The sequence below is a fragment of the Acinonyx jubatus genome, chromosome D2 (genome assembly GCF_027475565.1).
Source record: "Acinonyx jubatus isolate Ajub_Pintada_27869175 chromosome D2, VMU_Ajub_asm_v1.0, whole genome shotgun sequence".
In the NCBI taxonomy this organism is placed as follows: Eukaryota; Metazoa; Chordata; class Mammalia; order Carnivora; family Felidae; genus Acinonyx; species Acinonyx jubatus.
In genome coordinates, this window is record NC_069393.1 from 59077847 (window position 1) to 59103387 (window position 25541).

A 25541-nucleotide genomic window follows, 5' to 3' on the forward strand; every position below is an offset into this window, starting at 1 on the left:
CTTAATTATGATATAATGCCCTTCTTCATCTCTTGTTACAGTCTTTATTTTATTTTATTTTATTTTTTTAACGTTTATTTATTTTTGAGACAGAGAGAGACAGAGTATGAACAGGGGAGGGGCAGAGAGAGAGGGAGTCACAGAATCTCAAACAGGCTCCAGGCTCTGAGCTGTCAGCACAGAGCCCGACGCGGGGCTCAAACTCATGGACCCTGAGATCATGACCTGAGCCGAAGTTGGATGCTTAACCGACCAAGCCACCCAGGCGCCCCACAGTCTTTATTTTAAAGTCTAGATTGTCTGATATGTTTGGCTACTCTGGCTTTCTTTTGTCGACCATTAGCATGATAAATGGTCCTCCGTCCCCTTTCTTTCTTTTTTTAAAATATTTTTTAATGTTTATTTATTTTTGAAAGAGAGAAAGAGAGAGAAAGCATGAGTGGGGAAGGGGCAGAAAGAGAGGGAGATACAGAATTTGAAGCAGGCTCCAGGCTCTGAGCTGTTAGCATAGAGACCGACTGGGTGGCGGGGGGGGGGGGGGGGGGCGCTTGCACTCATGAACCGAACCGTGAGATCATGACCTGAGCCGAAGTGGGACGCTCAACCGCTCAACCGAGTGAGCCACCCAGGCGCCCCTCCAACCCCTTGCTTTCAATCTGAAGGTGTCTTTAGGTCTAAAGTGGGTCTCTTGTAAACAGCATGTAGATGGATCTTGTTTTCTTATCCATTCTGTTACCTTATGTCTTTTGATTGGAGCATTTAGTCCATTGACATTTAGAGTGAGTGGTGAAAGATACAAATTTATTGCTATTATGTTGCCGGTAGATTGGAGTTTCTGGTGGTGTTCTCTGGTCTTTTCTAGGCTATGTTGCTTTTGGTATGTATGTATGTACATATTTATCATCTTTTCTCCCCTCAGAGAGTCCCCCTTAAAATTTCTTGCAGGGATGGTTTAGTGGTCACAAACCCCTTTAATTTTTGTCTGGGAAACTTTTAATCTCTCCTTCTATTTTGAATGACAGCCTTGCTGGATAGAGAATTATTGGCTGCATATTTTTCTGATTCAGCACATTGAATATATCCTGCTACTCCTTTCTGGCTTGCCAAGTTTCTGTGGATAGGTCTGTTGAAAACCTGATCTGTCCTCCCTTGTAGGTTAAGGACTTTTTTTCCCTTGCTGCCTGCACAAAGACTGATATGAAAATAGCATTGTTCATGAAAACCACAAACTGTAACAAACTAAATGTCTATCAACTGGCAATTGAATAAACAATTTCTTTATCATGTAATACTACTCTGCACTAAAAAGAAATGAGGGGTACCTGGGTGGCTCAGTTGGTTGAGCGTCAGACTTTGGCTTAAGTCATGATCTCACCGTTCGTGGGTTTGAACTTTGCATTGGGCTTTGCGCTGATGGCTTGGAGCCTGCTTGGGATTCTCTCTCTCTCTCTCTCTCTCTCTCTCTCTCTCTCTCCCTCTTTCTCTACCCCTCTCCTGCTTGCACACACGCACACTCTCTCTCTCTCAAAAATAAATAAACATTAAAAAATTAAAAAAGAAAAAAACTTGGGATTTGTTGGGTGATTTGGAGGGGTGGGGGCAAAGAATGGAGGTTCGTTGTAGATTGAAACCAAGGACAATTCTATGAATCTTATTGATAGGAAGGGTAGACCAGAGTGAGAATAAAACTAATTGGTTGGGGCGCCTGGGTGGCTCCGTTGGTTAAGTGCTGACGTCGGCTCAGGTCATGATCTCACAGTTCATGGATTCGAGCCCCACTTCCGGCTCTGTGCTGACAGCTTGGAGCCTGGAGCCTGCTTTGGATTCTGTGTCTCCCTCTCTCTCTGCCCCTCCCCTGCTTGTGCTCTGTCTCTGTCTCCCAAAAATAAATAAACTTAAAAAAAACAACAACCTGTAATTGTTTAAGAAGCAGCTGCCACCCATATAAGCTGGGAGAGGGGGATGTTCAGAGTTTTGTGGGTTGCAGTGACCCTGACTTTGTGCTTAGGCACAATTATGAAGTACCTTTGTTTACTCTCTATCATGGTTTCAAAGTGACTTGGCTGTTCATAGTCTGAGATTGTTTATGTTTAGCAGAATCACGTGGCCCAGGTGTGAGCACCAGGTCAACTTCTAACGACACTGAGGCCTAGCTGGAAATGTCAGCCTGATTCCTAGATGTCAGGGGCTCTTTTTTTCTTTGTTAGGCTGAGACTAGTTCCTTGGGCTCCTGGTCAGAGAGGGTGATGATGTTGATAGCAGCTGGATATGGGACAGGCTGGGATTGGGGAGGCCTTGAGAAGAAAGGCAGGTGCTACCCAGAAGACAGAGACAATTCTTAGCAGGACTGGTGAGCAGATAGCACAGCCAAAGCCAGGGCACCTTCTCTGTAGCCACTTCCATCACTCACCTAACATCTGGTTATTGCTGCCCCATCTCTCAGAGCTTCCTCACAACCTGGTCTGGTGGCATGGACAGCAGGGGTCACTCTTGTGTGCTCTTGGCACAGCCGTGGCTTCCATGACTTCATTTGTCCAGTAACAGTTCACAAGTGAAGAACTGAGGGTTCTTCAAAGACCACTCAGATGCAGGCTTGCTCTCAAAAACTTTGAAATGTAGTTTAGACTCTGAAGAACCTGTGGAGAGTTTTTTTCTGGACCCTAGCAACACCCTCTCCCTCTGTTAACTCCTTAACCAGTGTTTTTCAAATTACAGGATGCAGACTATTAGTGGGTCATGATGGGCATTTTTAAATAATGAAATACAGTGGGATAAAAATATCAGACATACATGTACGTGTAAGGATATGTACGTGTCGAAAGATGTTTCAAATACATGTGTATGTACGGGGTCACAACATAACATATATTTCTCCTTTTGTGTCTCAGTCAAAAAATTATGCAAGCCACTACCTTATACACTAATATTCCCCCACGGGGGTTGTAGCTTCTTCAATCTTCTGACTCACATTAATTGTTCCCAAATTCTAATGAGGAAGAGAATCACCTGTGAAGCTTGTTCAAACTATAATTTCCAAGCCCTACCTACTTCCAAATATATTCAGATTCCGAAGGCTGGGGTGAGGCCAAGGAGACTTCATTTTTAACAAGCTGGAGATTATAGTGTAAATGGTCTACGGACCCCAATTTAAAAGGCCCTGCTTGACCTCTCCCTGGCCAATTTCATCAACAGCCAGGAGGAGTTCAGTGTCCTCTACCCTGAGTGTTGAAGGCAGATTGATAGCCTGAGTTCTAGACAACTGGTTATTGCATTCTCTGATTTGGATGTTCCACTGGCACCTTGCATTCATAGGGCCCAAACTGAACTCATCTCTGTCTCATCCCATCCCACCATTAAAATTTATTTCTCTTCCATTATTTCTCATATCTATGAGTGGATGCACTATATACCATGTCAGCCAAACCAAGATGAAGGAGAGAGGGGAGTCAAAGATGGACCCCCAGAGTTAAGCCTGAGCACAGGGCTGGCTTCATGGATGCGCAATCTGTGCGACCACACAGGGTCCCACGCTTAGACGTGCCCTACACTTACTTGGTTTCATGTTGTGCTGTGACCATCTTGAAGGTCTTCATAATTTTTGAACAAGGCACCTTACGTTTTTTATTTGGCACTGGGCCCCGCAAATTATGTAGCCTGTCCTGCCTAGGAGCTTGGAAGCCTGGTGGTAGTGACTTTCATAGAAATAGGGAAGTCAGCAAAAAGAACAGGTCTGGGAGGAAGGTGAGCTGGGTTTCTACACCTGAATGTAAGCTGTCTGTAACTCAGATCAGCCAGGGGGAGAAGTTCAGTGAGAAGTTGGAAATGTGAGCAAGAATAGAGAAGAGAGGTCCCAATAAAAGATAAGTAATTTGTACTTTTCCAAAAGGAAGTAAAAGGTAAAGTCATGAAAGAGAATTAGATAGCCAGGAAAGGGAGTGCACAGTGAGAAGGAACAAGGAAGAGGGACAGGGCTTTCAGAAAACAGTAGCATGAAAGAGGGAGAAGTATGGGAAGAAGAACCAGCAAAGGCACAGGAAGAAATACAGAAGCAAAACCAAGGCAGTAAAAATATGGGGGAAAGGAGATGAACCTGACAGGGATGTGCAGGATCTGAGGGAGGGAAGGTAGAAGCAGAAGAGCCAATGTAGTGATAGAACACATGGAAAAGAAAGTCTTCAATCTGAGAAGTTTCAATACATTTATTATTAGTTTTGAACATTTACTGATTATAAAAATAATGTTGATAGTATCCATATCCCACCATCCAGACAAACTATTAGCATTTTGGTGCATTTCCTTCCAATGTTTCTCAGCATAGTTTTCTTCTGTATTTTTTTCTCTAGAGAAAGTTTGCAAATATTCTATCTACATTCTTCCACGTTTTCACTCCACAAACCTGAGATCATACTATACCTAGTCTCATTTCTTACATTTAAAAATATTTTTACATCCTATCCAGAGTGCTTCCTACATCATTAAAAACTTTTTCTTGGATACGTAGCATTCCAAAATCTTGGATCATCAATTTCAAAATATTTTGAAAGACAGGAATACCTGGGCGGTTCAGCTGGTTAAGCGTCCGACTCTTGGTTTTAGCCCGGGTCATAATCTTGCAGTTTGTGGGTTTAAGCCCCACATTGGGCTCCGTGCTGACAGTGTAGAGCCTGCTTGGAATTCTCTCTCCCTTCTCTCTCTGCCCGTACCCTACTTGTGCTCTCTCTCTCTCTCTCTCTCTCTCTCTCAAACTAAATTTTAAAAAAGCTTTAAAAGAATATTATAAAAGACAATTTAAAATACTCCTAATTTTTTTCTGTAATCTCACCCGCCCCATAAAATGATTTCACATTTTAGTGTTTCTTTTCAACTTCAATCCTGAGGAACATCACTTTTAGATAACTGAGGTAATAGGATAGATACAGTTTTAAATATTGTTTTCTTTTAGATTATTTTACAAACACGGTTTCGTGTTTCTCCATGTTCTGGTAGGTGCACTGTTTTGTATTGTTAGTGTTTAATAATTTAATCTTCCATGAGTGGGTTCCAGTTCTCTATTAAGTCGTAATGACATAAGTATTTTAGTACATATAGATTTTTTCTTTTGGCCTATTTCACTGGGTTTTAAATTTCTAGGTGAAGGACTGGGTCAAAGCATCCCAGCTGACTCTTGCTAAGTGTTACCTAAGTGTGCTTCTAGGAGGATTAAGTTAATTTACCTGGTCACTAGCCAGGTATGAATATATCTGTTTCTCAAGGCTTTGACTGGCGTTAAGTATTTAATTTTTACTCAGTTTAATGGCTGTTAATTGGGACCATACTATACATACAGTCTTTAATTTTCATTTCCATAATTACTAAGGAAGTTGAGTCTTTAAATATATATATATAATGTTTAAATATATGTCTAAATATATAAATAATGTTTAAATATATATAATATATATAATGTTTATTGTTTGTATTTCCTCTTACGTGCCTATTCAATTCAAAGCAACAGACATATTTTGAGTGCTGTCTGTGTGCCAAGTGCTGTGTGCTCCCCTCAAGAATGAGGGATCTAACAAAAATGACCATTTGGGATAGGGTGGGGAAGCCAGGTAGTATAGAAAATACATAACTAACTTTATGCCATTGCTAGAAGCACAATACCGGCAGACAGTCTGGGCAAAGTCCTGTAGGTGGAAAACAAAGAAGCAAAGGGTTGACCCTGTTTGAAATAGGTTAGGCTTTTGTAGGGCAAGTGACATTAGAGCTAAGGCCAACAAAGAGTAAGATCTGTCCAGGTGAGAAAAAGATGTCTGGAGAGATGAAACAATATGGAGAGAGGTAAAGGGGTTGAAAAACATAAAAATATAGTACTTGTGTTATGGAGTGGTGATTTTTCCCTAATAGCTGAAATGAGGAATGCTGAGGCTGAGTGATGATGGGACACTGGCTGGTAAGGAAGGGTCAGGGCTAACTTCAGGATTCTGACCTCTGCCTTGAGGATTTTTTTGTTCTTAAAGAGGAATGACAGGAGCTAACGTGTGTTTTAGGAATATCTTTTTGGAAGCTAATGAGAGGTGGATTTGGAGACAGTGGAGTCCATAATATGAGCCTATCTATATCTTTAGCCACTTACCAAGGGCCAGAGATAGGATTCAAGATAAGTTATTATGTAGTATGCACATTAACTATTTGCCTTCTTAAAATGATTCCCATTTTGTAGTTTTCCTTTAAAATTGTTCTAAAATTGTGGTAAAAATAGGAGCACCTGGGTGGCTCAGTCAGTTGAGCATCTGACTCTTGGTTTCGACTCAAGTCATGATCCCAGGGTCGTAGGATCGAGCCCTGCATCGGGCTCCATGCTGAGCTTCAAGCCTGCTTGAGATATTCTCTCTCTCTCTCTCTCTCTCTCTCTCTCTCTCTCTCTCTCTCTCTCTCTCTCTCCCCCTCTGCCCCTCTGCCCCTCTCCCCTGCTAATAGTCTCTCTCTCAAATAAAAAAATTATAATATTGTGGTAAAATATAGGTAACATAAAATTTACCGTCTTAACCATTTTTAAATGTTCAATTCAGTAGTGTTAAGTACATTTCACATTGTTGTGCAACCAATCACCAGATCATGACTTTCCTTTTAAGTTTAGCTGAGTTTTATTAAAAAGAAATAGAAAATTGTACAAATTTACTTTTTAAATAATGATTACTGATGTTTACTTAACTTTGTATAATGTACTTTAACACGTGATCTCATTTGATCCTCATAAACATCCTTCTGAGGTAGACATTATCCTCATTTTACAGATGAGAGAGCTGAGGTCTAGAGGTAAAAGATTGGATAAGCTTGGTGTGTTTATCCTGGAGAAACAAAGAGTGTCACCCAGCTTTATAGGCTGAGGATTTCACCATCCAATCAGTCGTGCAGCAAATATTATCAGAGTATCTAGTATGTACCCAGTGTTAGGAGAATAATGTCAAGCAAAATAGATGTATTCCTTGTATTTATGGGGCTCAAGGACTGGCAGGGGAAACAGGCAACAGGCATTCACCAAGAAATCATGAGGGGTGCCTGATTGGCTCGGTCAGTGGATCATGCGACTCTTGATCTCGGTTGTGAGTTTGAGCCCCACGCTGGGTGTAGAGATTAGTTAAAAATAAAAATCTTAAAAAAAAAGAAATCATAAAAATAATGAAGCAATTATAAACTCTCTTCGAAGGAAAGAAATACCATGCTATGAGAACAATTTATATATAGTAGTGGTACCAGACCAAGTCGAAGGGTCAGGGAATGTTTCCCCTAGCAAATAATTTCTGGAGGTTTTACTTCTTCTCCCCCTCTCCTGCACATCTCTCCCCCAAGCTTCATCATTAAACTTCACAGGGAGGGGCTGCCTAGCTGGCTCAGTCGGTAGAGCGTGCAACTCTTAATCTCGGGGTTGTAAATTGAAACCCACATTGGGTGCAGAGATCACTTAAAAATAAAATCTTTAAATTTCACAGGGAAAGACAATGTAAAATATCTTCATCTGAGAGAAACTCAGAACTGAGTATACATATGCTATATGAATTTGTAAACTTCTGAAATGATTCACCCTGACATTTCCATGTGTCTAATCCACAATGTCCTTTCCTTGACATTATATGATTTGTATACTGCCCCCATCCTTGTGAGGTAGGCAGGCAAGTATGACTGTCTATATTTTATGGATGAGGAATGTGAGTCTCAAAGAGGTTACATAACTTGCCTAAAAACACATGACTAGTTTATGGTAGAGCTGAGATTTGAATTCAGGTCTTGTACCACCTAGATGGTATTATTCTTATAATATTCATTCTTTCATTTATTCATTTATCCATCAAACATGTACCAGTCACCTGAGTGTCAGGCTACATATGGAGCAGTCAAGAGCCACTGAAGGATTTGAAGCAGGAAAGCAGCATGGTTTCCAAAGTATGGTCTGAGTGCTCGCTTCGGCAGCACATATACCAAAGTATGGTCTGGGATCACTCACGGGGTCTAAATCTCTGAGATTGGGATTTAGTAATCTCCTGATCAGCCAGGTTTGGAATTCTTTTCCAAATCTAATGCAATACAGAGAAAGAATCACTGTATTAGAGAAGGAGGTGGTGCAACCAGTTAACGTGACTAAGGTAGTGGCTGTAGAGCGAGACAACCAGGTGAGAGGTGATGAAGTACAGAGACAAAGGGAGGCATTTGAGGGTCATTTAGACAGCATTGGCAGGATTTCCCACTCTACTCTTTCCTGCTCCAGCTTGAAACCCTGTAATAACCTTTGAGAGGAAATGGGGTCACTCTCTGGGCTTCTGGGATTATTGTCTCCAGGTTTCCTGGATGAGTGGATGAGGTTCAGAGAAGTGGAGCTGGGATTCCTACCTGGGTCCTCAGGCTCTAGTGTCTTTGGGCTTTATTGCACATAGCCATTTATAACCATATCCCCACGTAAAATATTTATATTTATGTCGCTTGGCTCTTGTTTTGCAAATAACCATCTTATCTCAAGCTGCCTTCAAGCCTTGTATTTCTCCCTCAGTTTCATAAAGCCTAAGAGAGAAATAAGGGACAGACAAGCAAGGCTCTAAAAGCTTTAAAATATTTACTTCTTGGGACACCTGGGTGGCTCAGTCAGTTAAGCATCCAACTTCAGCTCAGGTCATGAGCTCATGGTTGGTGGGTTCGAGCCCTACATCAGGCTCTGTGCTGAAAGCTCAGAGCCTGGAGCCTGCTTCAGATTCTGTCTCCTTCTCTGTTCTTCCCCAGCTCGTGCTCTATTTAAATAAATAAACGTTAAAAAGATTTTTGTTAATCTTTATTTATTTTTGAGAGGGAGAGAGGGAGAGAGAGAGTGCAAGTGGAGTAGCAATAGAGAGAGAAAGAGACACAGAAGCCAAAGCAGGCTCCAGGCTCCGAGCTGTCAGCACAGAGCCTGACACCGGGCTTGAACTCACGAATGGCAAGATCATGACCTGAGCTGAAGTTGGACATTTAACCAACTGAGCCACTCAGGCGCCCCACGTTAAAAATTTTTAAAAATATTTATTTCTTTGGTGCTAGGTAAAGGAAAAAATAGATTTGATTAGACAAACACAAACTCTGGGAGAGAATAGTAAGACAGTGGGGAGATGCACTGCATGTCTTCTTCCTATAAACCCTAGAAGGCTTCCAGGAAGCCTGAAGACAATAATCCCAGAAGCCCAGAGAGTGACCCCATTTCCTCTCAAGGTTATTACAGGGTTTCAAGCTGGAGCAGTTAGGGAATTCAGGAAACTGTAAAGAAACCACAACAGCCTCAACAACCATCTCCCCAAACACCAACATCAACAACCTCAACAATAAAACTTACTAACATCCGTCTCCTTCCCGCCCACAACCACAGACCTGAAGGCGGGTAGATGGGACTATTGGGGACTGATCCTCATTCGGGGTTTGGGTTTCCCACGGTCTCAGGGAGGTGGAAAACTGACACCCTTATGCCTGAATGCATGCACCAGAGGCTGAGGACACCCCCACTCTCCTCACTGCCAGGTAGGTCAGGATTGAAGAGAACTGAGGCAAAAGTTACGTTTGGCAGTGCCAGGGGAAGATTAGCCTGCCCAGATACTGGCCAGGCCGCAGGGGCTAAACCAAGCAGGTGAGGATGGAGGTGTGGGAGAAAAGGGTGGGAAAGTGGGCGTGGCGGGAGCCCTTGACAGGCATATATGGGGTGGGGCGTGAGAACACCTGGAGGGGAGGCTCCCTTGAGGATAACCAATCAGGAGCGGGTTGCGGCCCAGGGGCGGGACCGGGGGATATCTTGGTCAAGATTGGATAACGGCCTGGCGCTGGGAGGGGCCTCGCGCCGCCTGCGCCCGCCGCTTTGCAATCCGCTTCATATACTGCAGTGGTGGCTGTAGTGGAAGCTGGCTGATTGCGGCGCACGTCCCTGAATCTGACGCTCCTCGCTTGCCGCGGAGTTCCTTGAGTCCGGCGTGCATTTTGTCCTGCCCCAAGATCGCTCCATCCTCTGTCCCCTAGCCTCTCACCTAGCTTCCGAAGCTCCGGACTTGGACGTCTGCTGAACGAAATGGTCACAGCTATGAATGTCTCGGACGAAATAGACCAGCTGTTCCAGCCTTACAACTTCGAGCTGTTCCAGGACATGAGGCCCTTTTTGGAGGAATACTGGTAAGACCTGGAGAAGGAGAAGGGCCGTGCCAAGGTCCTTACCTTGATGACTGCTATTTGGGGTGGGTTGGGAGTGAGGGAAGAGACACTTGAATGCCTGCAATGATTTTCTTAAAGAGCAAAGGTATCGGACTCCCCTGTAATGGCTCTGTTGTCCAAGTGCAGGGTTAGCACCTCAAAGAGATTAGATCTGGAAGAAAGAAAGAGGGAGAGAGAGACAGAAAGGGAGGGCGGGAGGGAGAATGGAAGAAAGAGGATGGGGTGAGAAACGTAGGAGGCAGAAACTGAGGGGACAGAGTATAGTGAGAAATGATCTCTGAGGAAGGGGGTTAATCTGAACTCCTACTCCTACTCCTACTCCCACCCACCTTATAGACGGCTCTCCTCTGTCCTTTGTGGCCATGTGTGCACACGTGCAGGCATAGTGCTGGTGCCCAGAGACGGTCTGCCCTTCAAATTATCATGTTGTTCCCCCACTGCTACATCGTCCCTGCTGTGGAGAAGGAGACACAGCCAGGGAGCTTTTGCAAGATTTCCCCAGGCTCTTTGGCTTTGTCCTGAAGCTCCTCAGAAGTGTTTTTGGGCTAATTTTGAGCTCCAGCTAATTTTCCATGACCCAACCAGGCAGACACTATTGCCACATTCTTCTTGCACCAGAGCCCTGGGTTTGTTCTAGGCATGGGCCAGCAGCCATCACCCATTCACAATTCCACCGAAAGAGTGATAACTACAGAAACCTTGGCCACAGCCCTTGCCCTGTGCTAGGTACTTTATATACCTTAGCACTGCCAGGAGAGGAGTGTTATTTCTCCTTTATAATAAGGAAACTGAGGCTCAGAGAACTAAATAGTTTTTCCAATGTCACACAGCCAATAAATGACAGAGATGTGACTCCAACCCAGAGCACTCACCTTAAGAGATGGGTGGGTACTCCTCTAACGAGCACCCACCTGTAAGCCCATCCCCTCTGCCTTCTGCCTGCCAGGGCAACCTCATTCCCCATAGCTCTGGTCTACCTGCTGCTCATCTTTGTGGGGCAGAACTACATGAAGGCACGGAAGGGCTTCAATCTACAGGGGCCTCTGATCCTTTGGTCCTTCTGCCTTGCAATCTTCAGGTAAGACACCCCCCCCCCCACCTCCACTCCCTGCCTATCCTGTAGACCCTAGACCCTCATTTTATCCTTAAAAGCTTTCTAGAAACCCCAACTGAGTCAACTCCCTAAGTTGCCCTCTAACCCTCTCCCTAACCCATTCCCTCAGCTCCAGCCCCCTCCCTGGCTTCCACCCACCCACCCACTCGTATTACCCTGTTTTCCTTCTCCCTCTCTCTCTCCATTTTAAAATGTTTATTTATTTTTGAGAGACAGCGAGACAGCAGGGGAGGGACAGAGAGAGAGAGGATCTTCTGCATGGTCAGTGGAGACCCTGAAGCAGGGCTTGAACTCACGAACGGTGAGATCATGACCTGAGCAGAAGTCAGATGTTTAACCGATTGAGCTGCCCAGGTGCCTATACCCTGTTTTCCTTCTTCCCCAGGCCCCATACTGATAGCTTCTGTTCTATCTCATGAGAGCCCTTGTGCTCATGGAGTCTGTGTACTTTTAACGAATTTGCCCAGCTCCTAATACTCTCAGCATCTAACACCCTCTCCCAAGACCTTCCAATAACTTCTCTAGCCCCTCCTTCCCATATTTCATCCCCGAAACTCCCTCCATCTCCTCCATCCTGTCACCCATCCCTACCCATCCCAAGAGCCCTATTCCCTAACTCAACTTTCAGTCCAGTCCTCCAGCATTCCCTGGTCCTTCCCCTAGCCCTCATCTCCTCTAGATTACTGGTTGGATCCTGGCCCCAGATCTCAGAAGTTGTGATCCATTTCATTGGAAGTGGGGGAGAAGTGGTGGAGCTTGGGACAGTGATCTGCCAGGCCAAGGGGGAAGGGTGAATTGGTGTCTGGGGATGACCCTTACACCTTTTCCCTCTCTCCTATTTCAGCATCCTGGGGGCAGTGAGAACATGGGGCTATATGGGGACCGTGCTACTTAGGGGCAGCCTAAAGCACACTGTTTGCTTCTCCGTCTTCATCCAAAATTCCGTAATCAAATTCTGGTCCTGCCTCTTTCTTCTCAGCAAGGTCATTGAACTTGGTGAGTGTCAAGGCTTTGTCTCTCTGGTGCCCGGTCAACTGCATCCCTCCTCAGTGCCCCCCACCCCATCACATGGAGACTGCTTCCCCCCACCCCTGGGTCCTAACAACACCTCTTACCAAAGCCCCTCTTTAGATTATTTTCCACAAAGACCCCTCCCCATGCCCTGAGAATTCCCCGCATTCCCCTACAGCCAGTGTGGAGGGTGGTTCCAGCACTGGGTGGTATGCCAGCTATGACTCCCCATCTCCCAGGAGACACGGCCTTCATCATCCTGCGTAAGCGGCCACTCATCTTTGTACACTGGTACCACCACAGCACAGTGCTAGTGTACACGAGCTTTGGATACAAGAACAAGGTGGCTGCAGGAGGCTGGTTCATGACCATGAACTACGGTGTGCATGCCATCATGTACATCTACTACACTCTGAGGGCTGCCAAAGTGAAGTCCCCCACGTGGTTACCTAAGCTCATCACCAGCCTGCAGATCCTGCAGATGTTTATGGGAGCCATTGTCGGCATCCTAAGTTACATCTGGAGACAAGAACAGGGATGCCACACCACAACGGAACACTTCTTCTGGTCCCTCGTTTTGTACACGACCTATTTCATTCTCTTTGCCCATTACTTCCACCACACCTATATAACGCCCAAGGCCAAAGCCAAGACCAAGAGTCAGTGAAGGGCTGGAGAAAAAGGAGCCCCAGTCTCTCTCCCCACCAAGGCACTGAGGGGCTGAGCTTAGGTTTGGGAGAATGATTGGGATGCCTTTCCTGCATGGTTTTCCCCATGGGATGTGTGCCCCAAGGTGGCAGGAAGTTATGTCAGACAAGAAGTGTCAGCCCTGGAATGGGGTGCAATCTAGTACTTTGATGTTTCCATTTTTAATGTGAAGGCCAAGCAGGTCCTGGGTTGGGGGTAGGACTGAAGAGGATCCCCAGAACTGAGTTACTTATATTTCTATCCAGAAATATTCTTCTTGCTCTATTTTTTAATTAAAGATTTCAACACGATTTTGGGGGCTTTGGGATTTTGGGGAAGAGGAGGACTGCTGTGATGGGAGAGGGCTGCTGGCAAGCAGGATGATCACTGGGTGAGGAGACTAAGAAGGTGTGTGGAAGGATGAGAGGCTCACACACAGACACTCAAGAACCCTAGGCCTGGTAGGCACTTAATAAATATCTGTCACAGACCAGAATTTTATTGCTATTAGAGGCCCAAGCCCCTCATAGGAACAGTGAGAAACAGGTGCAGAAAGGCGGAGTAACTTATCTAAGATCATAGGCTTCCTAAGTTGCAGAATTGATTCCTGCCAAGTAAGCGTTGGAGACCAGACCTCCCAGTTATCCGCCATGAGACCACCGGGTGGCGCCGCAGCACCAACTTTGGCCAACGCCAGCCAAGTTGCTGGCCCCTAAGCCACACTCAACAAACGCGCATGCAGGTGCGCTCCGTGGGTCCAGGAATCCCCCAGCTTTTCCATCCTGGTGTTGGGAGCTGAGGGGGTACTGAAGCCCTGGAAGCCCCGGCCCTTTTTTCCTGCACACCCAGCTCTCCTTTAGAAATGGGAGAGCTTGAGGGGAGGGGGCTGAATCGCAACTCTGAATCATCAGGCCTTTGGCAGTCCGCGCACGTTTATTTCATTAATCTTTGAAAATGAGGAGAGGAGTCTGAAGAAGGCGGGGTGGGCCAAGGGTCAGTTGGCCCCTGGGGAACTGGTCCCTTTTCCTGGCCTTAGTCCCAGGGGCGCGGACTGTGTGTAGGGTCCAGTCCACCCCTCAGGGTCGGCGGTGGGGGAAATCTCTCTCCTGAGCCGGCCGCCTCCCCCCGACCCTTCAGCTGCCCCAGCACCCCTCTCAGACCCCGGGGCAGGGGCAAGCCAGTCTAGACGACCCCAGTCCGGGGAGGCTGTGAATTATCGACCCCGCCCTCGGGGATGGTCGACGGACCGGGCCATTCATACGGGCCGTTCCACGGCGTACTGGCACGGACTGAGGTTGGCGGCCGGGGGCGGCCCGGGCACGGCGGGGTAGCTGAAAGAGGCGTGTTGTTTGGCCTTGAGCCTCAGGCTGGCCAGACTCGAGTTACACGGGTCCCGATATACGTAGGGGGAGGAGGCGGCTGCAGCAGCGGCTGCGGCGGCCGAGGCGTAAGGGCAGGATACTGCCCCGGAGGACACTGCGGCCGGAGCCAGCCCGGGGGGCCCCCCGCCCAGGCCCTGCAGGGCCCCGGGCCCTGGCACGGTGCCCGGGGCGGCCGCGGCCGAGGGCACCATGGAGGCGGCGATGGAGCTGGGTGGCGAGAAGACGGGCTGCGATGCCAGAGGCCCCACATTGACCGAGTTGAAGGCGAACGGGAAGGTCTTGGCAGCGAGCGGCGGGCCGAGAGCCTTTGGTGGCCAATTGCCGTACGAGTAGCCGGGGTACACCTCCTCGTAGGGCGGCACCAGCCCCCCGAGCGGCGCGGCGAAGCCGCCCTTGCACAGCTCCGCCTGCTGGCTGCGCTCGCGCTTCCGCCACTTGGCGCGCCGGTTCTTGAACCACACCTGCGGGAGTGCGAGAAAGACTGTCAGAGCAGCAGCCGCGCGGAGGCCCGGGGTCAGCGCGGCTGGCGGCTAGGTCACCGAGACCCGGGTTCGGGCAGGGGCAGGGCGGAGGACAAACGAGACGGAAGTGGTTAGAGACGGGATTGGGCAGCCAGGCCGGGGGCAGGGGCAGCGCACCGCGTAAAGGGGCGGAGAACAGTTGTGGGCGGCAAGATTGAGGTCGGGGGGGGCATGGTCTGGAGGGTCCTGTAGGATGGGGTCAAGGAGGGGTGAAGAAGAGAACGAGAGACAGTGCCGGAGGAGAAGAAACGCGCGGCCTGGAGCGACAGGGTGGAGTCAGAGCAGAGGCCAGAGGCTGGTTCTAAGGAGGCGGTGCGGGGCAGCAGGCGGAGGTCTCCGCACGTTGGGTGTTGGGCGGAGGGTGGGCAGTCAGGGCAGAGGCACAGGCTGCTGGCTCCAGAGCTACTCGCTGAGCGTCAGGCTAGAGGGAGGCCCGGGCCGGGGACTGGGCGGGGGGAGGGGGCGGTGCCGGGAAGGTTGCAGGTCTGAGAGGACCTTACCCGCACGCGGGCCTCAGTGAGGTTGGTCCACACGGCGATCTCTTCGCGCGTACTCATGTCGGGGTAGCGGTTCCTCTGGAAGGTCGCCTCCAGTTCCTGTAGCTGCTGGCTGGTGAAGTGGGTGCGCTGCCGCCGCTGCTTCTTCTTCAGGGAGCCGTCTTCCGGGGAGCCTCCGGGCAGCGAAGCCGAGGCCTTCTCCGAGTCTGGGGGCCGAGACGGGGGCAGGTCACTGGACGCCCAGGCCTGCGCGAACTCTGCGGCTCCCAGACCTCCTCCACCGAGCCTTCACTCCCACCCTGCCTTCCACTCCCAGGTCCCCTCGCCTCCGCAAGAGGGATTGAGCTGCTATCTCCCCTACTCCCAGTAGGGGGTGCGCTCACCGCTGTGCTCTTGGCCCTTGCAGCCGTGTTCTGGGAGTGGCGGGTGGGGAGTGCCCGCATCTGACAGCGAGAGGGCCGGGCTCCGGGCCTCCGCCTCGCTGAGCAGGCCGAACTCCATGGAGGGAGGACTCTGGAAAGGAGAGAAGACACAGACCAGGTTGATGGGGCTAACATCTCACAGTTATCCCGTTCCCAGTAGTGTTTCCCCTCAAGTTCACTGTCCCCTTTCTCAGCCACCGATATAAGCTACTCTTGTGTGCGTACCCTAGGATAGAATGGGGAAACAGTAGCCTAAGGGGGAGAAGGTGTATACCCAGAAGTTTCATGCACAGATATGTACACCAAACTGTTTTGTTCACTGATGGGCACCGAAAACTCTGCCTGGTGCACAGTTGCTGTTCAATAGATACTTATCAAGTTAATGAAAACTACACTATTGCACACCACATACTGTATACCACAACCTCAAAAACTTCAGTTCCCTTTCGCATGTATGTCCAGTATCCCCACAAACTCATACATGCCCCTCAGCTAACATGAGACACTACCTGAACCTCTGTTATTCACTCTTCAGTGGGGCAGGTTTGACTCTGAATGAGGCCCAATATGTCTCACACAAGGAAAATCACTGCTATTATTTATGAGTACTTACTATGTGCCTTTACCTCATTATCTCTCTTCTCACAAGAATGCATCGATATTAAGTATTATCACCCTTGTTCCAGTGAGGAAACTGAGACTTGAAGCCACCACTAAGGTCACAGAGCTCATACGTGGTGGAACTGGGATCTGAACCAGATCTGGGAAACTCCTCAGCTAATGCTTTTTCTTCATTTGCTTTTTCAAATTGTGTTCCAAACCCCCTCAGGGACTGGAACTTGGGACTAGCCTCAGGGATAGAGCTCTAGCCTGGCCTGGCTTGGATCTGCTTCAACTAGGGCAGTCTTGCTTTTGCCTGTTTTGTTTATCCTTTCTAGGGAGATAGCATTTGAAGAAAGGGTTCCAGGATCAGAAATAAGTTTGAAAATCCCTGGGCATTCTTGCCTTGTCTGCTTCTGTGCCTACCTGGACACCTATCACACCCTTACCAGTTCTACTCATGCCAGTCTCTACCAGCACTCCCCACCCTCAGCAGTAGATGTGGGCTTCTTAAGGTCATATTCCCACCCTTACTGCCTATCCCAAACCTCTCCTGACTTTGCCCGGGAGACTGCCTGGGTCCCTCTCCAAGTCTCCCCTGCAGGGTCCTCTTTCCTGCTGGCTCTTCCAAGTCCCCTCTGGTGGGATGAGGAGAAAGGAGCACTAGTGAGGTTCAAGAACTCTGGATGCCTCTTAGTCAGAGGAGAACCAAAGAAGGCTAGGGACAGAGGAGCAGGATGAAGAGCTAGCTGGGTAGGAGGGGTCCATCTGCCTCCCCATTAACAAGGACTTAATGCAGGCTGTGCAAGGTGGCATTAATGTGGCGGATTAGCCTAGATTGAGATGTGTGTCACTTGGCTGCTCTGAATTTATTAGGAGCCTTTCTCAGGGAGGCACAGATGGGCAGCAGCCTTTATTTGCACATGGTAATGCCCCCATCAACCAGCTGAGAGATGACAGCTGCCCCCCCCCCCCACCTCTCAAGCGAGATTGGGAATGGGACAGAGGTCAAGGCAGGAGGTTGAGAAGCAGTCCCCATTCTGTCCGCAGGCAGAGGGGTCTAGACCTTGGACCTTTTCCTAGGGTTGGAGAGGTAGGACTAAAGGGGAACCCGGGAAGGAGAGACGTCAGGTTCGGGGTGGGTGTGCTCAGCTTACCTCCCCTTCCAGATCTGCAGTCAGGAATCAGGCTTGGGGCTGCCCCAGTGATGGTCTGATAGAAGGGAAATGCCCTTGGGTGGGGCCTCTGGCAGCCTTGACTGGTAGTTCTTCCCAAATAGCTCAAAAGGCTTAGAACTGGGAGCTGGAAAAGGGGGTGTTCTGAAGTCTCCTTTTACTTCATATCCAAGATGCTCTCGAAATGCAAACCATGCCCCTGACTTCTCCGGAGGCCATGGGAGCAACACCACTGGGAAAAGAGGGATAACTGGGTTCGCCTGAAGGGAAAGCTAAATCCCACGGTGCCATTTGTCCTTCCAGTCTGCTTTGGCTCCAGACTTCCACTATTCCAAACTCCCCTTCCCCCAGCATTCCATACCTGTGTCTTGGTTTCACCCTCTATTGCAGCAGAGGGAGGCAGGGTGAGGAGAGACAAGGGCCAAAGTAAAAGACGAGGCCGAGAAAGCAGACTTCAGGCTGTGTGTTCCCAGAGACAGACAGACACACATGCAGACACACATGGGCCTCCACTCAGACAAAATAAGCACTTGGACTTGGAGCTAGAGGCATACAAACACATACTCTCCCACACATGTGCTCCCACATTCAGGCAGACAGACCCACACCGTCACACAGTCTCCTCTCTCTGTGACAGGGACAGCTGCCTTGGCTGTTTTGGAGCTAGCCGTTACCCTCCCCCCTTCCTGGCCCCTCTGAACCTCAGCTCTCAGTCCCAGGAACTAAGGACTCTATGGGGGAGGAGGAGGCCAAAGGGGCCAGGGGAGTGTTCTATACTCAGTGGTTGCTGGGGGGAGAGCCTGTTTGGCTGGGTGGGGAGAAGTCTGAATAAGAGGATGGCTTGGGGGAAGAGGGCAGAAATTGTCCAGCTCCCACCTAGGAAAGTGATTTGGTATAGCCGGAAGAAATTAGGTTTGGAGACAAAGATCTGGGTTCATGTCCTGGCTCCCCAACTTCCTAGCTATGTGTTCTTTACCTCTCTGGACATATTTTTTCCATCTCTAAAAGGGAAAACATAATTCCTTCCCTACCTACCTCTAGTATTGTTATAGGGTTAAAATAAAACTTGATGTAAAAATAAGTGGGGGTAAAACTCTATCCAAGTTGCTTTCCCCTCCCTCCTTACTCATTGAACAGATGTTTATTTGGCACCTCTATGAGCTGGGCACTGAGTAAGGCACTGAGGCTAGAGTGGTAAGATCTCATCCTCACATCTGCCCTTGCTTGAGTTCACCTTCCTAGACCCTGAATCTCCCAGCGAAGAATTTCTCTATTGAATAAAGGTAAGTATGCAGCATTTGAGAGTGGAATGCAAAGGTGTATTGTGAATACTCTACCCTACACATAAGGGAGGGCCCAGTCAATAAGGTAACAACAAAATGGACAGAATAACCCAAGCTAAGAGGCACTTTGGGGATCAGGGACTGGTGAAAGAAAGAAGGAAGCTTTCAGGCTCTTGACTGGGGTAGTAACAGTGGGAAGGGCATGATGAGGCTGAGAAGGGCCTTGCCTGTGAAACTGAAAAGGCAAGAACACCACAGTCAGGCAGGCAACAGGAAGATAAAGGGTGGGGGCACAGGCCTCTAGCTGACTCGTGGCTGGGTGGGCTAGCCAGGCAGAGGCGGGGGGCGCCAAGCTGTTGTCTGAGCTGGAGACAGGCTGGCTGAGGATTAAGCTCCCCCAAACTGTTGGAGGTCAGGAAGCTGGGGAGTTGGGACTGAGGCCAGGGGCTTCGCCTCACTCAGTGGACAGGGACAAGCAGTAAGTCTGGAAGCTGCAGGATTGGTTGACGCTGGTAGGAAATACCAGGCAGGGCCAAAGAGAGTCAGGATATAACGGTGGTGCTGAGTCCAGTTCTGGGAGGGGCTGCCTGTCCCCCATCCAGCCTTCCTGACACACCCTGCTGGGGATGCACGGGCAAGGCTCCGTGGGGTCAGGGTGACAATCCTAGCCCAGGGAAGAAGAAAGGGCCTGCAGGCGCACTCTGATTCTGAGGTACAGGCTGCCTACATGGAATTACAGGAAGCCTATCATGGACTGCAGCAAGAACAAAATATTCAAGGTATATTAAGGTGGAGAGCAGAGGTCATCACAGGCCAGAGAGTTCACAGTAGGGAGGCCATGGCTTCCAAGAGACCCAAGCTCATGGCAAGAAGGCAAATGCCATGTGTGCCCACTTTTGTCCTGACGCCAACGGGAGAAACCAGGACTACAGCCAGAGGGCTCCCAAGTAGTTGAAATAATAATGCCTAAGCAGAAGGTATACCCTAGAACTGAGATGGGAGAAAACCACTGAATGAAGAGGAAGATGGAGGGGATAGTTGGGGTGCTGTGGCTCTGCTCAGCAAATAGGAGGTTGGCAATAGAGTATAAACCAGGGCCCTTAACTAGCATGGAGCCCACCTAGAAACCTGGATCTGAAGTGAGGCCCTTAAGTTCATCAGGGATGCTGAACACCCAAACCGTCTGGTTTGCCGAACTGCGGTGAGCAAATGGGAGCAAACGAAGACAGCTGTAGACGAGTCTCACAGCCCCACGAAGAAACCCTAAGACTCAAGTGGAGGCAGCAATGATTTGATGTGGTTAATTTATCAAGGGGTAAGTTAAGGATCAGAGAAATGGTCCCCCACACCCACTCTTCCCCTTTCTTCTTTCCTTCAGCAAATGTTAGGTGCTAAGACAAATCCCTAAGAATGGTAAGGCACAGAGCCTAACTTCTAGGAGCCTGTACAGTCTGGGGAGGCAAACAGGATGGACGACGATAGGCTGAATGGGACTAATATTCACATTGTGGGGGATCAAAGAGATGGAATCCCATGTAAGGTATCAGGTTTTGGGGCTCAGAGAAGGTAGCACATGGCAGAGCTGGGAACTGGGGAGGTAAAGGAGCAGAGGCTTCTAAATAACACAGCAGGATTGGGAATGAGCTGGCAGGTTCAGAGGGCAACAGGCAGCCTAATGTGGCCAGGGTCTCAGTGTGGGCCATGGGAGATCATCAGAGAAAAACAGGTCGGGGGGACTCCAATGAAGGACAAGGGATGGTGCTTCAGGTTTGATAGAGTCTAGGCTAGAGCATCTCCAGCTTTTCCATCAAAAACCCTTAAGACCAGTAAGAGAGAACATGACTCTGGGAAACTGGGAGCACAACCTCAAACATCTGCCACCAATATGGAACTTCTTTGAGATCTCCAACCTTATGGTAAAAATTGAAGCAAATTTTGCATTCTGTTCCATACTTAAATTATATTTGTCTTAATATAAAATAATGTTTTCTCTCCAAATCTCCACGTGACATCTTCAAGTGACATCACACAGCAGAAAGATGGGCCATGTTTATCTTGCAGCGTCATGCCCCTTCCACTCCTGTCCTGCCCTCTCCCCCCATCCCCCCTTTTGAGAAGCAGTGCTCCAAGCAATGGGAGTCACTGGAAGCTTGCAGGCAGGGGAGAGACATAAGAGCAGCATCTCTGAGACCTTTATTTGGCTGTGGTGAACAGAATGGATTGAGCAGGGGAAAGGTGGGAAAGGGGGCACTTAACTAAAGTGTAAAGAAGGCCCCAGGGAGGGCAATGGAAAAGAAGTGGAGAGAGTTTTGAAAGCAGCTCTCACTTACCCCACTGCCTTTCTGTCCCTATCACTCTCCTCATGGGTCCCTGGTCCATGACCATGGACTAGACACTCCAGATGATCCCAAAGCTCAGGACCTAATGGATCTTTCAGGTTAGCTTCCTTCTTCCTCCCCACCCTCTAGGACTCATCATTTAGAATGAATGGAGAAAAAAAGATTTGGGTGGCTCTGTCCCTTTCTCATGCCTATCCCCAGCTCATTTCCAGCCTGCTCCCCTCTGCCCTCCTGGATCTGGGTCCTGGGCTCATATTCACAGCCTTGAAGAGGAGGCAGGCAGGGATCGGATCAGATTAGTGGAAGAGTTAAGCATTTGTGGAGCTCCCTAGAACTCTTCTTGGAGAGGAGCAGGGGTAAATGGCAGGCATCAGAAGCTTGGGATAGGGTGTTCCATCTGTCATTGAGAATCTTCCTGTGACTGGATCAGATGCTGCCAGGCTGCTCTAGGACTTGAGACCCCATCCTTCCAAACAAAGATTCTGTGGTTACAGGGGACCTACAGTTTGGGCATAATAATAGCAATAATGCTTCTTATTTCTGTGGTGCTTCTCCATTTGCAAAGGGCTTTCAAATACATGATTTCATAGAACTCTTAAAACCACCTTGAGTGTCAGGAATGTGCATTCTCATTTCACCTCTAAGATGAATTTGTACAAGGTTACACAGATTGAAGAGATTTGAATCCAGTTCTCCTAAAATCAGAGTCTGAGTTCTTTCCACACCTTGCCCCCTCCGCTCCAGCAACCATTTGTGGCTCTGACATGCACTGATCCTCCCAAGCCCTGAAGGATTCCATTTCTACTTCCTGCCTCTACCTCCTTTCTGGAAATGAGCTTTGGAAGTTTGCTGCCCACTGTGTGCCAAGGAACATTTTCCTATTCATCCTGAGCTTGCATCACTCCGGTTCTATGAGGCCCCCTCATCTCCCATTTCAGGATTTGGGGAGCAAACAAATCTTCTGCTTATCTAGGCCTTTCATTATTTGTGGATTTCCATCCTATTTCACCTTCCAGAGGCCTAAACTTTGAAGTTTGCTCTCTCTAGCAGCCCCTTGCTCCCCATTCTGTGAATCATTCTCTGATCCTTCTCTAGGTCCATGACATTCTCCATAAGAGCCAGTGACCAGGCATGCACTCAACTACATGGTTTTATGAAAGGATGGGAGAAAGTTCTATTTTTTGTTTCCACTCGTCTTCATTATAATGGTATTGCTTTTTGGCCTTTTTGGCAAATGCAGAACTTTAGGCTAAGGTCTTCAGGGAACCATCTCTAATGCCTTCCCTATTCCTTTCCTGACTTTGAAAATGAAATGCCTTTCATTTCACCCATATTTTCAGTGATTTTTCACAGGTGATGGGAGCACAAGCCCCTGAAAAAGGTATCAGAATATGGTGGGAGTAATTGGGGTGTTTCTTTATATTTATCAAAAGCGGGCAAGGGATAAAAAAAAAGGTTGAGAAACAATGGTCTAGCCAGTGATAAGCAAACTTTAAAATTGAGGAATGAAGGTGGTAGTGTGGGGCGTATATATTATATGTCATTCATGGGTGGTGGGTGAGAGAGGTTGAGACCCACTTGTTTAGGCTACTCATTGCTAAACACATCGCTTTGCACCTATCCCATGAAAACTCAGTCCCTAGATGGCTTGCTCTGCTGACTTACACAGACAGGGAAAGTTCTCTCTTCTCTGTTCCCTTTAGCTTAACTAGGCTCTGGTTAAAGAGTTGGGGTCAGGGTGGGTGATCACTGTATGGGTCCAAAGGAATTAAGGCCCTTCCCCAACTGCAGATAAAACAAAAGCGACAGTTGGGTGGGCCTGAGACATCCTTCCCCACCAGACTCGGAGGGCCATATAGGCCCCATGTTGACCCCAGAGTCTGCATTCCTTCCTTCTTCCTCTCAGCCACCAGAGTGCTGTTGGGATTGGTGGGGCTGAGAGAGCCAAAAGGGAGACAAAACCACAGAGTTTGCTTTGCTAAAGGGCTGCAGTTTTCTCTTCAGGCCTGGGCTTCTGCCCCTTGCAGGGAAGGAGTCTTTAGCCTGCTGACACCCAGGTAGGAAGCTGGGGCTGTCTGATCAGCTGTATTGGAATTAGGAGTTGACTCTGAGTTTGTGAGGGAACTGAAGCTGTCAGGGGGGCTTGTGCCGACTCCTCCTCACCCTCCTATTGCCCTTTGTGGTTCATTTTTTCCTTTCCTGGTCTAGCAATCCCACCATTGTCTTTCTCTCCTCAAATTTGGATTCTAGAAGTGCGGGGGGATGATGCTCAGATCTAGTCTGGGTTGGAGAGGGAAGGTCCCCCAGCGCCACTCCACTCCAAGGCCAGGCCTTTGCTCTCACTCCCTGCTCCCTGTCCCCCTCCCCGCCTCCGCAGCCCCTAGGGGCAGAAACTAGTTTGCGAAGTGTGAGCTGGGATTTGAGGCGACCCACCACAGAGAACCCCACTGCACATGCAGCAGCTGAGCAAGGCGCGGCCGGGTAGATGGACATGCCACTCGGCCAGGGACATTCTGTCCGCCCCTGCCGGACACAGTGCCTGCTCCGGAGAGACCCACCTCACCTCCCCGGACATTCTGTCCGCTCCGAGCCGCGCGTGCGGCGGACATTCCGTCCAATTCCATGTGGCTCCAGGCCGTAGCCCATCCGGGCCGTGACACCCCAAGCCCGACACGCCAGACCCGCCGGCTAGTCGCTCGGGCTGCCCAGCTTCGGCCCTGCCACCCGCACAGCGGCCATCTGACCCAGTCGCAGCCAGGCTCTCACAACACGGCTCCTATCCCGACTGCGAAGTGGCTGGGAAGAGAAGCGTGTGCGACCAGACTCACTCCTGCTCCCAGCCCCTCAAGTCTGATCCCTGGGAGAGGGGCGTCCGGAGCCGTCAGCTGCCCCCACGCTGCGCGGCCGCCTCCAGCTCCCCCCGCTGGCCAGGGCCTCGGCAACCCTGTTTGCTCCCTGACCGCCTGCCCCGCGCCCCCGAATTCCAGGGCTCTTTCTGGTAATGATTTCCCGACTCCCTGCTTCGCGGAGCTCCGGTCCGGGCTTCTTGTCTCCGGCTTCCCTCCGGATCCCGAGTCTCCCTCTTCTCTGTCCCCCGAGTCCTGACGCTGAGTTTCCCTTTTCCTAAGTCCTGGCCCCGAGTCTACAGTACGCCCTCCCAGTCTAGACCCGTTCCCCAGGCACCGTTCCCCAGTTCAGCCACCCAGGTCCTGTTCTAGGGATCCTGAAGTTCGGCCGTAGCCCCTCGGCCTCATGAGCCCCTCTCCTCGCTTGGTCAAGCACTCACAGTGAGTCCCGCAGCAGGCAGACTCCCGGCGGCGGCGGCGGCGGCGGCGGCGGCGGCGGCGGCAGTCTGGAGGGCAGGCAGGGGCCAGGGGCCGGGCACCCGGCCGGGGCGGGGGCCACCCCCCTGTGCCCGGACCGCCGCTCGGCTCCGGCGCTCCCGGACTCGCTGAGGGAGAGAGTGAGCCTCGCGGCTGACTGCCACCCCCCGCCGGCTCCCATTCACTTTATGGCAGCCCAGGGCGCCCCCAGCCCGCGGCTGCTAGCCTCGCGCTTCGGGCCCCGCCCCCTTCCAGCTGCGCCTCCCGGGCTCCACCCTTTCCAGCTGTGAATTTTCAGGCCCCGCCTTCGGGGGAGGGATCGGGCCGGCGCACCGCCAAGAAGCCCGCCCCCTGGCCAATCGGAGGCACTCCTCAGCATCTGGGCCACGCCCTTCCCCACGTGGCTGAAACCTCGCTGAGCCAGAACATTTTGGCAGAGCCAAGCGGGCGAGAGTAAAGTGGGGCCGGTGGCCCCGCGGAGTCGGGGCCCGCCGGCGGCGAAGTGGGGCCAGGCCGCTGCTCTGAGCAATGTACAGTGGTGCCGGGGAATTGTACAGTGCAGCCGGGGCGCCAGGTGGGAGGGCGCACGGGCCGGGAGAGGCCACCGGGTTTCAGCGCTTGGTTGTCGCTCAAGTTTCGCTGATTTTCTCCACTTGTCGCTGTCTGTCTCCGCACTTTTGTCTCTGCTCCAGTACTCCCATGTCTTGCCTTTCTTTCCTCTCCTTTCTCCTCCGCTGCTTTGCTCTTGCTGTTTGTCCCTCTCCTCCCTCCTCTGCCCCTTTGAAAGACTAATTTATCTTTCTCTGTGCTATTTTTCTTTACATCTTTCTTTTCTTCCTCTTCTCGGCTATCTCCTGTCCTGTCCCCCCACCTCTCCTCTTCTCCAAGTAAGGTGGCTTCGTTAAGAAAGCAGGGTTTGGAATGAGGCAAACCAAGGTGTCATTCTAACCCTGCCACCACCACCGAGTGTCCTTGGGCAAGTAACTTATC

General features: G+C 49.8%; 2 protein-coding genes across 3 annotated transcripts; one reads left to right on the plus strand and one right to left on the minus strand.

Annotated features, from left to right (window-relative positions):
- The first annotated feature begins 9268 nt into the window (after positions 1–9268).
- Positions 9269–13320, plus strand: ELOVL3 (ELOVL fatty acid elongase 3). The gene is made up of 5 exons (XM_015063143.3): positions 9269–9519; positions 10009–10158; positions 11144–11275; positions 12156–12307; positions 12562–13320. The coding sequence occupies exons 1-5, from the start codon at positions 9473–9475 to the stop codon at positions 12987–12989; spliced, it is 909 nt and encodes a 302-aa protein (XP_014918629.2). The 5' UTR covers positions 9269–9472; the 3' UTR covers positions 12990–13320.
- Positions 12782–24790, minus strand: PITX3 (paired like homeodomain 3). Of its 2 annotated transcripts, XM_027062923.2 has the most exons (5): positions 24515–24790; positions 17589–17838; positions 15793–15922; positions 15413–15615; positions 13355–14852 (listed from the first exon to the last, which is right to left on the minus strand). In XM_027062923.2, the coding sequence occupies exons 3-5, from the start codon at positions 15908–15910 to the stop codon at positions 14265–14267; spliced, it is 909 nt and encodes a 302-aa protein (XP_026918724.1). In that variant the 5' UTR covers positions 15911–15922; positions 17589–17838; positions 24515–24790; the 3' UTR covers positions 13355–14264. The 2 variants fall into 2 exon arrangements, with proteins under 2 accessions (XP_026918727.1, XP_026918724.1); XM_027062926.2 differs by lacking the exon at positions 17589–17838 and having other exon boundaries at positions 12782–14852.
- Between the last annotated feature and the right edge of the window lie 751 nt (positions 24791–25541).

Coding starts and splice junctions, on each gene's coding strand:
- PITX3 (XM_027062926.2), bottom strand. CDS start 15,910: ATGGAGTTCGGCCTGCTCAGCGAGGCGGAGGCCCGGAGCCCGGCCCTC. Junction 15,616..15,792: donor CAAGGGCCAAGAGCACAGCG/GTGAGCGCACCC, acceptor CTCGGCCCCCAG/ACTCGGAGAAGGCCTCGGCT. Junction 14,853..15,412: donor TCACTGAGGCCCGCGTGCGG/GTAAGGTCCTCT, acceptor GCACTCCCGCAG/GTGTGGTTCAAGAACCGGCG.
- ELOVL3 (XM_015063143.3), top strand. CDS start 9,473: ATGCATGCACCAGAGGCTGAGGACACCCCCACTCTCCTCACTGCCAG. Junction 9,520..10,008: donor CCCACTCTCCTCACTGCCAG/GTAGGTCAGGAT, acceptor TCTGTCCCCTAG/CCTCTCACCTAGCTTCCGAA. Junction 11,276..12,155: donor TTCTGCCTTGCAATCTTCAG/GTAAGACACCCC, acceptor CTCCTATTTCAG/CATCCTGGGGGCAGTGAGAA.